Raw genomic sequence first — 13,816 nt, 5'->3', positions numbered from 1 at the left:
TACAGGATTACTACACAGCCCATAGTGTATCATTTCAGGTCAGAGAGAGAAAATACCTTTACACCAGACTCTTCTCAAGATTTGTTGATTGCAATTGCTCACAAGTCTCTTTTCTAGAATTTTCAAATGGAACTAAAGTTTTCAGTTGAGCTGACATTTCTTTGAGCTGAGAAGGGGAAAAGGAAGCGTAACCATGAATCTATTTCTTTACACAACCCTGAAAGCAAAAGTCATTATGTCCCAGATAATAACAGAAACTGAATGTCTCCTCTCAGGATTTATTTCATGAATGCTCTAAACTATATTATCTTTTTAAACGTAAAAATCTAAACATGAATTCAATAAAGTAATGATCTTTCAGTTAATATTACATTTGAAAACCACTAGGTAAAACAGATCTAAGTTACACAAGACTCCAAAGGCCTCATATATGACTTTTAGTGGGGGAAAAAAGGTAATTTGCTAGAATAAATAAAAAATAGTACATATTTCCAGTGAGATTCATTAATCATCTGTCATAAACATGACGGGATACTGGACAATTATGAAGCATAAATATTCAAAGACCTATAATTATTGAGTCTACCATAAATGTGCTGCTCATCATTTGAATTGGTGAAAGCTGCAACTTTGTGTTTCTGTCTCTAAATAACCTATAAATATTTTAAATGATAGGATATAGATTTGCTCTAATAACTTGTTAAAGACTACAATGCCACAGTTTTCATTAAAGTCCTTCTTTGAAAAAAATAGCACTATGGTTTTTTTTTTCACTATTCTTTTATTTTCTTCCTTACTCAGGTTCAGAGCTTGGACTTAACCCTTGGTTTTGCAAGACTGCAGTTCTGCCCAACTTCTACATAGGCATGCAAATTTGCTTATACAATTACTTCTAAAATGAGTGCAACAGTTCATGCCTCTGCATAGCTTGACAGAAAAGTCAATGTAGGGATATCAATGAAATCAGAAGATTCTAAGCAATGAATTAAACATAAATGTTTACTGAAAGCTACATGCAGCAACTAAAAGATAGACTTACAAACATGCAGCTTGCCTCATGTCTTCCTCCTTTTTTTCTCTCCACCAAAGGTACATAAATGCAAAGCAAGCGGATGAATGTAAAAATACCAGTTGAAACTCACTTAAATTAGAACTCATTCATTAGAATTTGCTCATTCAAATAAGAACAGATCCACTGACATCACTGAGTTATACAGCATGCATAATCTATTAGCACCTGACACTTACTGTAAGATGACAAGCTTTCTATCCAGCACAGTGCAATGTCTAACCTTTAAATTACCCATATGGATAAGCACACTATACTCTTGTACTAGGGTATTCGTGGCCCCAAAGTTATGTATGTGTTTATGTGTTTTACTGAACTGGCTGTCATTGTGCAATATCATAACATCATACCTATGTACCCTCCCTCCATAAAGTTATGTGAGGCATTATTAACATACGTACAGTCCATGTTTTTATATACAAAACTCTATGGAGGGTCCAGATCTTGACTGCTGCAGGAGTGCTTGGGTGAAATGAGCAGGATGTACTTTGGTGTTAGCACATCTACTTTATATTGAACACCATATGAAAGTAGAAGCACCATCTGTCTGCCAAAACATCAAATCTGAACTAACTCTGCTCATTGATAGACTATTTCAGCCCATGTGTTGTATTTCAGCTACATGTGCCTTTTATTTATAATTAAAAATACTTACACAAAAAACCCACAAAAAAACCCCAAACCCCACAAACAAACTAAAAAACCCCACCACCACCACCAATAACCAAAGCCAAAACAAAACAACAAAAAAATTCAAACCAAACCAAAAAAAAAACCCAAACAAAAAAGCCCACCCAAACAACAAATGTACAGGAAACAAGTTTTTACAATTAAGAACTCCAATCTGTTATGTGCAGAACAAGAGTAGCCTTATTCTTGAATCCTATTGGGATGTGCAAGAAAAGTCATGTTTGATTACTTACATGTATTTTGTTTGCCTATACAGATTCACAGAATCTGTACTTTAGCAAATAAAATGCATTTTTAAACATGCTACATAATTAAGTTCAAGTAGAGAGAAAGACAAACCAGATCAAATAAGGCAGAAATCTCCCGACAGATCAATTCACTTGATCACAGAGGCCTTCCTTCTTTTGAAATCAGACATTTCATCAGCATTTTAAATACGCATAAAATAAACTACAATTACTTTTGTTCCCTGTGAGGGGTGAAAACATTATGTGTTGTGTTCAAGTCCAGAATTATTGTCTCTTCTTAAATATAGTAATGACACTTACCTTTCAGCTACTTACTAAAAGCCCAGAAGGCAGATGACACCACCAGAGAAGTCCAGTAGTTTTATAGCACTTAAAAGTTGACTTCAAGACACAGTTCTAAAGGTTCTGCTTTTAAATGAACACTGTTCACAACAAATGCCTGGCAAAGGCCCAGATCAAAGTATCAGGTAATTGTCTAAGCAGTCAAAACAGAGAACACTAATTAATTAGTAATAAATATCCTGAATTATTAAAGAGAAAACTTCTTTGATCTTTGTTTCAAAGCCACTTTTTCTTATGGTTGGAGTGCAATATTTCTAAATTGAGGGACCTTTACAAAGTATCTCCTAGCTGCTGAGAAACTGTTGCTATAGAGACTGAAAATGAGGTGGAAGCTGGCACAGTAAAGCAGAAAGCACACTGTGCTGTAACAAACAGTTGGTGCAACTAAACAAAGAGGAAAAATAGTAAGTCTAATGGTAATGTCCTAAAATAAGAATTGTTCAGGCCAACCAGAAAGCTTACACACTCTACAGTACACCCAGAGTCTAAGGTTTATGCAGAAGATATATAACATTTGTAAGACACATAACATTTATCTTAAAGCCCTTTTTCTAATTTTTTCCCCACAGTTACGCTAATACCCAGGTAGTAGGATTCATTAGTGTTATGAATATCCCGCATACATAGCATTACTCAGTAACTTGTGAGAAAATGTGTACCAGAAATTACTACTTAAAGAAAACCCAAACTTAGTGATGAATAAGACTATCAGTGTGTTAGAACTGTAACCAGCTTTGAATATGTTACCATATTTTAGCTTTCCTATTATTTTTATTCTTTCTCTCCAAAGCAAAAGCTACGAAAAGAAAACTTTGCATTCTATTATGCTTCCATGAGGAAAGACCTGAATTTACCTGCAGGCCATTAAGTGAATCAAATTTGAATAATTTAGGATAGAAGAAACATCCAAGATGTTAGTTTTGTCTTTCTCCTCCCAATCTCTGAGAAGAAATTCTTTGTCTGTGGTTGTTAGGTGGTGACTCAGAGTCCGGGAAGCCTGTTTATACATTGCAGAAACAGTTGATTTCCTTCTCGTTAAAAGCAGTGCAGTGTTGGTGCTGCAACTGCAGTCTGAACTACTGTCTCCACAGGTAGAATAAAAGAATTTGAAGAGTAAAAGACTGTCAAATCATATTCCGTATAGAGGAAAACAAATGTAAATACACATTAGACAAGCTAAGTTTTCTTCTCCTCTCTTCAAGGAGCTACGGAAAAACCGGGTAGTTTGTCAAGACTACTGGTAGCATCCTTCCCTACTATGCTCTCCTGAGACATCTGCCTGTGGATGCTCCTCAGCCAATTTTCTGTCCATACAGTACTAGAAACAAATGCCCTGCAGACCACTTCCTCATGAAAGGAATGATTCCTCATCACTTTCCTCAAGACTTTTTACAACACCTGTCTCTACAATTCCTATGACAAACTCTTCTATGGACATACTTGTAACAATGATATCTCAGTTCCTGTAAATGTTGCTTCTCCCTTAACCATTTCACATAAGAAACAAGACTCTTCCAACTCCCTTGTGATATCTCAGTTTTCTGCGCTCCTCTTTCTAAGACAAGTGAGATCTCCCCTCCTCATTCTGTCCATATCAGCTGATAAATAACAAACAAAATCCTCTTGGTTTCCCCACGTAAGATGAAGTCTATCTCTGTTCAGAGTTTGAACCTCCTCTTGAATAATAAATTTATTCCAACTGAGCAGGAAACTTTTTGTTTTGCTTAAACACTCACATTTGATAAAAAATTAGGTAGTACAATAATACTTAATTTAACATTGTCTCCATCTTTTAAGACACCAAACACACGCAAGTGAGAGTGGTTTCTCAACAACCCTGTTTAGACAATGACTTAATTAATTGCATGTTTGACTTAACACATATGAGTAGTCCCCACGAAACTCAAGAAATAAATAAAAAGATGGAGATAAAAATGATGTATGCAGTCAAATTTTTTGGTTAAAAATCATTTTTGCCTGAGAATAGCCATTCTTACACACATACTGTGTTTCATTCCATCTGAAACAAGAATTCAGAGCTATAAAACAGCTACTCTATGTGTGACAATCTTGCTCAAAATTGTCTTAACATGAATGTTTCAGACATTAAATGATGTTTTTGAAACAGTTTATTGGTCCGAAGAAATAAGTTGTTGAATATTAATGAAATTTGAGATTCATTAAAGTCAGTAGGAATTTTGCTTTGGTCTCCAGATTAAGAATACTATATTCACACTCATTTTGAAATATTTTTCTGTCTACAGATTTCCAGGTTTTTGATGAGGAAGTTACTGTAAAAGCTATGACAATGCTTAGCCTTTCTTTGTAATTTGCTCTTTTGAGCAATGGACACATTGTTTTAGTATGGGAATTTTCAGCATTCTCTCCTCCAGAGAACTCTGGCTAATGTGAGCCAGAAGGCAAGACTTCCATCTCTGTAAAAAAAAAAAAAGCAAAAAAAGCACATATTTTTGCTAACCTCCTAAAACACTTATACATGCAAGGAGATAAACAGGGCACTTAGATAATACTTGAATAGTATAGCACCTAAGGTCACAAGAAAAGGCCACAACTAAGCAGTTAGCTGCTAGCAGTGGGAAGTCTGTCTGCCTAGTGTTTAAAGCAGCTACACGAACGGGACAGCTCTACAGAAAAGTAGTGCCACACAAGAAAAGAGCAGGCAGGGAAGGACACTGCAATCTAATTGGGAATCTCCTGTTTGGGTTAATCAAGGTCATGATTAGTAGAATAATTAAACTCTGTATTTATCAAGAAAATATTATTGTGCCTGTAGTCCTTTCCTGAGAAACAAGCATGGATAACCAAAAGGCTTATATGCTCACTAAAGGCCCTGGGCATTAAGCTCCAAATAGTTTCCCCATTCTTCAGCCTGACCTTAATACAGAAGAACAGCTCATAGTATGGTAAGTGCTGATATAAAAGTACTGGAAAGAATTTGAAGGAAGGAAGAAAGAAACCTAACTAGGAAAAAGGCCTGTAAGACCTAAAATTAGAAAGGAATGGCTGGGAAAGTGCAGAGATTTGGAAACCTGACAATAAGGAAAATGTGAGAAAAAATAAAGCACACTTAAAGTTCATCTGTTCTTATTTTGGTGAATGATTCTTCTTTCCTTTATATAATCTTAAGAGGACAGAGAACTTGGAAAGCAAAATATGTAGGAAAGTAGCACAGAGAGACTTGGGAGAAGATGAGGGGTTTTTATTCTGCAAGGGAAAAGCAGACTGTAGATTGAGGGGAGTTTTGCCATGGCAGTATCAGGTAGTCTATAGCCTTCCCATATGCTCCTGAATATTAGGAAGGGACATTGGAGTTGTTCTATAGATTTTTAGTTGAAATTTCTCATATCATTGTGCATTGAAAAAATAAAAGTAATGACAAACTTGGTGTGTCATTAAAAAAGTGAAACGGCTTAATGATTTATAATGTAGGGAATCTCTAAAAGATCTTTCATCTATTGTAATTGCAAGAAGTGGCAGATGTGGCTGCCACTTACTGAGATTGCCATCTCTACAGAAAGCAGGAATGTCTCTTTTTTTAGCCAATTGTCTTTGGGTGTCTCAACCTTTTATTTTTCTGACTGACTTACAGACTAAAGATATTGAATGAACTGTTTGGTACTGTAACAAATAGAACAATGAGAAGTTTGAGTTCCAATGTACAGTATTTTTTTTCTCTGTTAGAAATTAAACTCATAGCTAGTTAGTAAAGAATATTAGAGTATAGTAAAGAATAACTTCAAAAACTTACAGTAGTAGGACATGTGGTGAAAGTGCTTTTCTAATAATAGTTACTTGAGTTTAAAAATATATTTACTCATAACCTAAGATAAAACGTGTCACACTAAATGTATTATTTATGCTCAGCTTTTATATTCACGATCTGCGAGTAGAAATTTATGAAAACAAAGTTGCTACCATGCAGGTGTGCTATTCCTATCACCATGCCCCACGCATGGTCAGGATACATGGACAAACACTTGTTATTTCTATTCCTTCCTGAAGGATTTTATATCAATTTTAAATGAAAGGGTCATAAAATAAGAATCCTTTACTCAAATCTCATTTAAAACTTGATCTCATGTTTCATGGGGAGAAAAACCCACCTTGCTGCAAATATTCTTTACTAGTGATTTTATCAGCTCCATATGGAAGCATTTCTCTTATTTCCTTTAGTGCAACGAGCTTTTCCTGAGTGGAGAAAAAAAAAAAAGAAAAAAAGGCAATTTTAACATCACCCATTCTTTTCACCCACTGTCATTCCTAGCACTAACTAAATAGATGTTAAATTAAAATAATCCTTACATGTTACTAGTGTAACTGAAGATCACAAAATCTGACTGAAACTAGAATGTAGATTTTGGGACCAGTCTTTTTAGTATTTTAATATTTACTGAAATTAAATTATTTTTGTCTCAGTAAGTGACAAGAAGTTCATGATTAAATTACTGCTCGCTGTTTCTGTCTTTCCTGAAAAATCCCTAATTCTAGTAAAATTTGTCCTTCATCAGTGCAGAATCACAGCCACAAGGATCCCAAAAGATGCCTCCTGGCAGAGAACAACTCTGTATACTACACAAACAAAATCTACATCAGCAGCACAGAAGACAGAAACATTAAATTAAAACTAATATTTCTGTTTTGCATAAAGTCTGCAGAACTTGGAGGTGCAAATTCTACACTTACATGGCTAAACTTATTTTATCATCTCCTTTTTGGGCAACATAACAGTTGTCTGTTCGTTTCAATAAATAAATACTACCTTACACTTATAAATACCTGGTATCTATCATGCCTAAGTGCCTGTGTGCAGTTTGTACATCCAACATTCAGAGTAAACGTCTCAGTATTCAACGTTATATTGCAACGTACCCATAGGTGTCAGAATGGGCATACTATTGGATAGAAGAAATCCTCACCTGAATCAGATCATGGGCTAAACGGTCCAGAACTTCTTGGGTCATTTCATTAATTTCTAATTCTGTCATGACTTCCCAGTTACCATTCTGGAACCTCGCTGGCATAGAGAAGACAATTCCTTCAGGAACGCAAAATTGACCTGAAGAAGAGGGAAAAAAATGACTCATTATTTCTGCATAAAAACCACATCCTTCCCAGTGTCAAAATTCAGTCCTACAGACTTGCAAAAGTCTGCAGCTGTAAGATCTTAGTATAAATGGAGACTGCCTTTTCAGGTACAGATCAAAGACCAAAGAATTACCCTTCTACTGTAACTTTGTGTTTTAGTTAGATGTACATGAACCATAGAAGTGTAGAATAGTCCAACCTCTAGTCCAATCTCCCTGCAATGAGCAGGGACATCTTTAACCAGATCAGGTTGCTCAAGCCCCATTCAAACTGACTTTGAGTATCTCCAGGGATGGAGCATCTGCCCCCTCTCGAGGCAACCTGTTCCAGTGTTTCACCACACTTGTAAAAAATTTCTTCCTGATATCTAGTCTGAATCTCCCCTCTTTTAGTTTAAAACCATTACCCCTCATCCTATCACAACCCGCCCATCCTTCTTTATAGGCCCCTTTTAAGTACTGAAAGGCCACAATAAGGTCTCCCTGGAGCTCCTCTTCTCCAGGCTGAACACCCCAACTCTCTCAGCCTGTCGTCATAGGAGAGCTGTTCCACCTCTCCGAGCATTTTTGTGGCACTCCTCTGGACGCACTCCAACAGGTCCATGTCTTGCCTGTGCTACAACACAACTTCTGTAACAATTTCACATCTTAAAAAGAGGATTTTTTTAAAAAATTTCATACAAGGGTTAAATGGCTGTTGTGAAACATTCCATTTAGGCTCTAAGAACGCAGAGAGTCCTTCCACAAAACACATACACCAGAAAAGCAGAGATGATCTGCAAGAGGACAACATTAACCTAAGATATGCTTAAGAAGTGACTATCAAATCACAAGCTCTGGTGAGTAAAATTGCTTCAATTTGGAGGTTCTTATCCTGAAATAAACTCTCAGCCTCCACTTATAACATGATTTGTCTTACAAGTTTATATTAAATTAAAAATCTTGATTAACAAATAACATTATACATCCTGGGGAAAGCTACAAGATGATATGAGAAGGAAAAGTATATTTACCTGCAGTAAGTACTCCCACAGAAACGATCTCCCCAGGAGGAGAGCCATGATACCAGTATCTCAGTACAGTGGCTACCGCATGAGCATGTAACATTCCTGCACAATGAGAGACCTGGGAATTCAGTGAACTCCGTGCAGATAGAAATTCTGAATGGATCCATTCACTATCAACAAAAAAAAGAGAAAGAGGAAAAAAAAAAAAAAAGACAGAAAAAACTAAGATAACTGCAGGAAGGATAGTTTTCTAGAGGAAAAAAGAACTAAACCTGAAGGAGGAAAATAGTCAAAACTTACTCAAACTTCACTGCTGTAGGCAAAGCACTTAAAGTCAGAAAAAGGAGGGTCTAACAAGTGGCTCAAAAGGTAACAACAAGCACTAGTTATCTATCAACACTGTATTACTTTTACAGGTTGCTCAGGATACCACAGATGAGAAACATGCTTAATATGTAGCAAAATATAGTTATAAACAAAGTTGGCAGGAGAATCAGAACTATGTTTAGCACTAGGAACCACTCAACCTCTTTTGCAGACTGAGTAATTCGAGTTTTCCTTTATGTGCAGCACTACTCAGTAAAGATGAATCTTGAAAACAGAAACCTTTCCTGATGTTTATTAAACAGTTCAGATAAGCATGGACTAAAAGCAGTTCTTTAGTTCTACTTTAAAAAACAAACAAACAAAAAACCCCAAATCTGTACTGTACCTATCATAAATCATATTCAACACAGGACGTGAAAAATTAGCTGGGCCCCAAATAGCAGACTCATATCCATAAACTTTTGCATGTGACAAATCAATGTAGTTACAGCCAGTAATATTACCCCAAACAATCACGTCTTTAACTCCTGTAACAGAGGAAAACACATAGATTAATAAAAAGACAGAAAAATATTTTCACAATGTAGGCTTGATTGGGTGACCTTCAGAAGTCACTTTCAAGATGAATTATTCTTCGATTCTGTGTCCTGCCTTGACAGCAGAAATGACTGCATCTGAAAAATGCAACCATGTTCTCCATAACACATGAAACCTCATCATAAGCTGAAAAAGGAATATTAATTCATATCATGTTATTGTAGATAATAGATAAAACCTAGTAAATACTTAGTTGTTATAAACCAAACCAAATCATATTGCAAACATACAGCAACATTTCTTTTAAAACCCTGTACATGTAAATATAGAATGCCCGACAGTAAAAAAATAATAATTTAATAAATCTACCTGCTTTGGTGCAAAAGTAATTTCTCAAATAACTTGCTGATAGGCTCTTCAGCCTATTAACTGTTCTATTTTATTAGGCTCCAGAATATCTAGACTTGTAATTGATGACCAGTTCCTACCCCTGCAACACTGAAAGGATCCTAGTGCTGTGCAGGCTGTTGGAGCACACCTTTGCTGTGCAGTGCAGAACTGTGCAAATATAACCAAGCCATAACAACTGACCTGAGAAACAAAGCTAATTAACCTAGAAATAACATGACAACACAGATGTACTATACTCTAATTATCTGCACAGTAGAATGTTGTCATGTTTATTCACAGCCAGTTTGCGTGTCTCCGAATCAACAATGTGCTGCAGAGCACAAATGCAACCTCGAAGTCCTATTCCTGATACGCCACACAGCTCAGTTCTTCTTAGTGTGTTTTCAGCCTGAAATACACACCAGAATAGCAGGGCTGTGTCCAAGAGTTAGCAAAAGAGTTTCACGGGATCAGGCACAGATCCAGATAGCAGTAGGCACAGCGAATGGTGGCACCTGCTAGTCACACCCTAGCATTCTGTACTGCCATGCACTTCAGCGGGTGCACTGCTGCACTTGCACTTCTGCATACACATCAACTGTGTTCTGCAATGAAGTAGACAGTCTCAAACATGTCCACCTGTTGAATTCCCCAAATGCTACCTGAACACAAATATTTACCTGCTGCATTCATATTCAGCTTCCTGGCCAGCGTGGCTTTAGCTGCACTTTCCAAGGATGTTGCAACTGCAATGACATTTTCAGGCTTAATGGATGGGCCGTATGTCATCATCATCATCGCCTTAAGGTTTACAAAGGTTTTTCCTGATGAAATTACTCTGACCTCACTCTTTGCATTCTTCTCAATCAGGTGAGCATACACTCGACAGATCTCACTCACTTCTCTCACGTAGTACTCAAGGGGCTGGACTTCACAGTTCAAGAGGACATCATCAAGAACAATGACAACATCGGCTTGAATAAAAGCCTTATCTATTTCTGTGTGCTCTGAAATACTGCGGAGGAGTGGGAACGCCATGTCTTCAGCTTCCATCACAATACCGCAAAGAACTTCCTTAAACTGGTCAGTGTCAAGCAAATGGATACTGATTTCGGTGGTCATCCCAAACACTTCTCCATTTGCCAACAGAGGGATCAGCTGGTAACAGATGGGAACTGATGCACTGATAAGAGAAGGATATAGAAAAATTACAGTTAATGACTAACCACTGCTTGTTTGGAAGGATTACATAAACACAAAGACATTTCTTTTGTGTTTGATTATGTTTAAATAGACCATTACCTTGGATCCTTTACTGTTCTGTTGTTTTAACAGGTTAAAAATTAAAACAGTTGGGTCCTCCTTTTATTTGAGGGTTTTTCCATCCTATCCATTTCAGTCAATACTATCACTTAAAAATTGGTGTCTTTAAAAACCACACTTTTTTAAAGGTGCTCTGTTAGGACTACCAGAAATACAGAAATTTCTCAAATAAAAACTGCATTATACTCTTTACTTACTTAAATATTTCCAAAAACATTTAATGCAAGATAATTGCACTACAAAATTTCTAGCTTATTTTGTAAATACTTGCTTTTTCCTAAGGCGATCTTCAATCTAAATGTTGCCTGTTCACACCCCTCAGTTAAACTGGTACAAAATGTAACAAAAGTAGAAATAATTTCTAAATTATATACTGAGCACTTATAGTGAGGGGTCCAGAACCTAATTCAAATCAGCAGATTACAGGTATTTGTGTATAATTTCAGATGGTTACACCTGTTATATGTGATAGGAAAAAGTGCATTCTTCTGAAGCTGAGTGAAACTTCATAGATATTCTTTTTACTCTCACCTGGTGATCCAGATCTGCAAAGGCTTGATAAGACTTTTAATTTCTTCCTCCTCTTTTTCAATTTCAATATGTGCCTGCAGGTTCTCCTCAGCAATGGCTAACATTTCATCACTCAGCGTCATCAAGGTGACACCGTAATAGTGCTAAGAACAAAAAAAATTATCTCTCATCAAATGACAACCCAAACACAGGTAACATTAGAAAGGGGAGCTTTATTTTACATTTGAAGGAGGCATGTAGAACAACAATCTTCTAAGAAAAATATGAATTTACAGTAATTACCTGAGCATATTCCAGAAAATCATTAACGCCCCCCAGTAGCAGGCCCTTCCCTCCACGGTCCAACAGCTCTCTCCAAATGATAGGAGAGCGGCTGTGTTTCCATCCATTCGTTTCACAAATGTTACGAAGCCACTGCTAATGTAAACATCCCCAACAAAAGGTTTTAATAGTTTTTCACATTTGATAACACTTAAATGTTACAGCTATAAACATTACTTCATAATCACAAGGTGCTTCACCACTTACGTACCAGTGTGCACAAAATGGAGGAATAACATAAAGCAAGGTATGGTGATACACTGTGATACCTCAGTGAAAGAGCAAAAAGTCCTACTTCTGCCTGATTTTTCTGCTGTAAATTTGCTCAGTTGTCTTAGCAGTACTAGAGATAGCAATGTTGTGAAGCACCCAGTAATCTTAGGATTGCTATTTAGCTGCAGAAGGAACATAAGCTGCAGAGGTTAATTGCTATTCACTTAACTAAGTTGCTTGGCTGAGATACCAAGCAAAATGGATATTAGGAAAAAATTATTCCCAGAAAGGGTTGTCAGGCATTGGAACAGGCTGCCCAGGGCAGTGGTGGAGTCACCATCCCTGGAGGGGTATAAAAGACATTTAGATGAGGCTCTTGGGACATGGCTTAGTGCTAGAGTTAGGTTATGGTTGGACTCGATGATCCTGAGGGTCTCTTCCAACTGAAATGATTCTATGATTCTATTCTAAAATGTTAAGAGGTAATGAACATCATAGTACTGTCTATCTCATGAAGTAATACTGCATTTCTTTCCGTTTCTGATAGGAACTAAGGTGTCAAGGCAACAGGTCTACAGCAAAAGTACTCAGAAAGGCCCACCCACATTGTAAACAAATACATCAGATTTAATTTCAGACTTCTATTGTAATTCAAAGCCCTTGAATGCCAGAAATGTTCTTGACAAGTAACAACTCTGAGGCATACACAATCACAGTGCGCTAAAGATTTACAGGGTGAGCAGTCACTTATACATAATAAAAAAAAATGAACTTGAACTTCTTACTAGCAAAACGGGTTTAGGCTGGTGCTCATTTTGTGCCCCTCTTCTGTGGGACGACTCACAAGAATGCCGGTCTCTCACAACATTCAAACCTTCCCTCTGGCTGGCGCTCATAGCCAAAGCTGTTCCCGCAGCACCTCTATCATAGAATCATTTCAGTTGGAAGAGACCCTCGGGATCATCAAGTCCCGCCATAACCTAACCAATTCTAGCACTAAACCATTTCCCTAAGAACCTCGTCTAAATGCCTTTTAAACACCTCCAGGGATGGTGACTCCAGCGCTTCCCTGGGCAGCCTGTTCCAATATCTGACAGCCCTTTCCATGAGGAATTTTTCCCTAATATCCAATCTAAACCTCCCGTGGTGCAACTTGAGGCCATTTTCTCTTGTCCCATCGCTTGTTACTTGGGAGATGAGACCAACCCTGTCCATGTTCCAAGCTCCTTTCAGGTAGTTGTAGACAGTGATAAGGTCTTCCCCCAGCCTCCTGTTCTCCGGGATAAACAGCCCCAGCTCCCTCAGCCGCCCCTCATCAGACTCTATACACATATCAAAACACTAAAACAGAACAAGAAGAGGTATACTAGAGGTAAGCGCTTTACTTGCTTTGTAGAGCACTGGGACATCTACCATCCCTTACCTCCCATTTGTCAGGGTGCTGAGTGATCTTGTGGACCCTGAAGTGCGGCAGGTTCGCCTGCAAGTAGTCAGCCAGGATCTCAGCCTTGGCATAGTAAGGGCAGTTCGCCTTACCTGTGAACACAGCGACAACACCATCTTTAGAACATTTGGTGACAACCGACCGGTAAAAGGGCTTGACGGTCCAAACGTCTTTTAACGGCGCCTCACCCGCCAGCACGAGCTTGGCCATGCGCGCGCCGTCCCCCAACGGCCGCCTCGTCGTTGCCCGGCAACGCGCCGCGCGCCGCG

General features: G+C 37.7%; 2 protein-coding genes across 7 annotated transcripts in view; both read right to left on the bottom strand.

Moving 5' to 3' along the window:
- Positions 1–1,730, bottom strand: part of DYTN (dystrotelin) — a 58,393-nt gene extending 56,663 nt beyond the window's left edge. For 2 of the 3 annotated variants that reach the window (XM_071811456.1, XM_071811457.1), the window contains exon 1: positions 57–1,728. The gene's annotated coding sequence lies outside the window, so the exon portion shown is untranslated. Of the gene's footprint in view, positions 1–56 lie in introns of all 3 variants that reach the window. The other variant, XM_071811458.1, reaches the window with a different exon arrangement.
- An 89-nt stretch (positions 1,731–1,819) lies between these two features.
- On the bottom strand, positions 1,820–13,808 carry MDH1B (malate dehydrogenase 1B). 4 transcript variants are annotated; one of them, XM_071811459.1, is made up of 10 exons: positions 13,736–13,808; positions 13,527–13,639; positions 11,852–11,986; positions 11,570–11,712; positions 10,396–10,898; positions 9,174–9,315; positions 8,468–8,631; positions 7,287–7,426; positions 6,474–6,558; positions 1,820–2,446 (listed from the first exon to the last, which is right to left on the bottom strand). In XM_071811459.1, exons 1-10 carry the CDS (start codon positions 13,755–13,757, stop codon positions 2,391–2,393), a joined length of 1,503 nt encoding a protein of 500 aa, XP_071667560.1. In that variant the 5' UTR covers positions 13,758–13,808; the 3' UTR covers positions 1,820–2,390. The 4 variants fall into 4 exon arrangements, with proteins under 4 accessions (XP_071667560.1, XP_071667562.1, XP_065697145.1 ...); XM_071811461.1 differs by having other exon boundaries at positions 1,821–2,482; XM_071811460.1 differs by lacking the exon at positions 1,820–2,446 and adding an exon at positions 4,461–4,784.
- Positions 13,809–13,816: the final 8 nt, after the last annotated feature.

Source organism: Patagioenas fasciata, chromosome 7, assembly GCF_037038585.1.
Source record: "Patagioenas fasciata isolate bPatFas1 chromosome 7, bPatFas1.hap1, whole genome shotgun sequence".
NCBI lineage: Eukaryota > Metazoa > Chordata > Aves > Columbiformes > Columbidae > Patagioenas > Patagioenas fasciata.
This window is presented reverse-complemented; position numbering and strand designations above follow the sequence as displayed.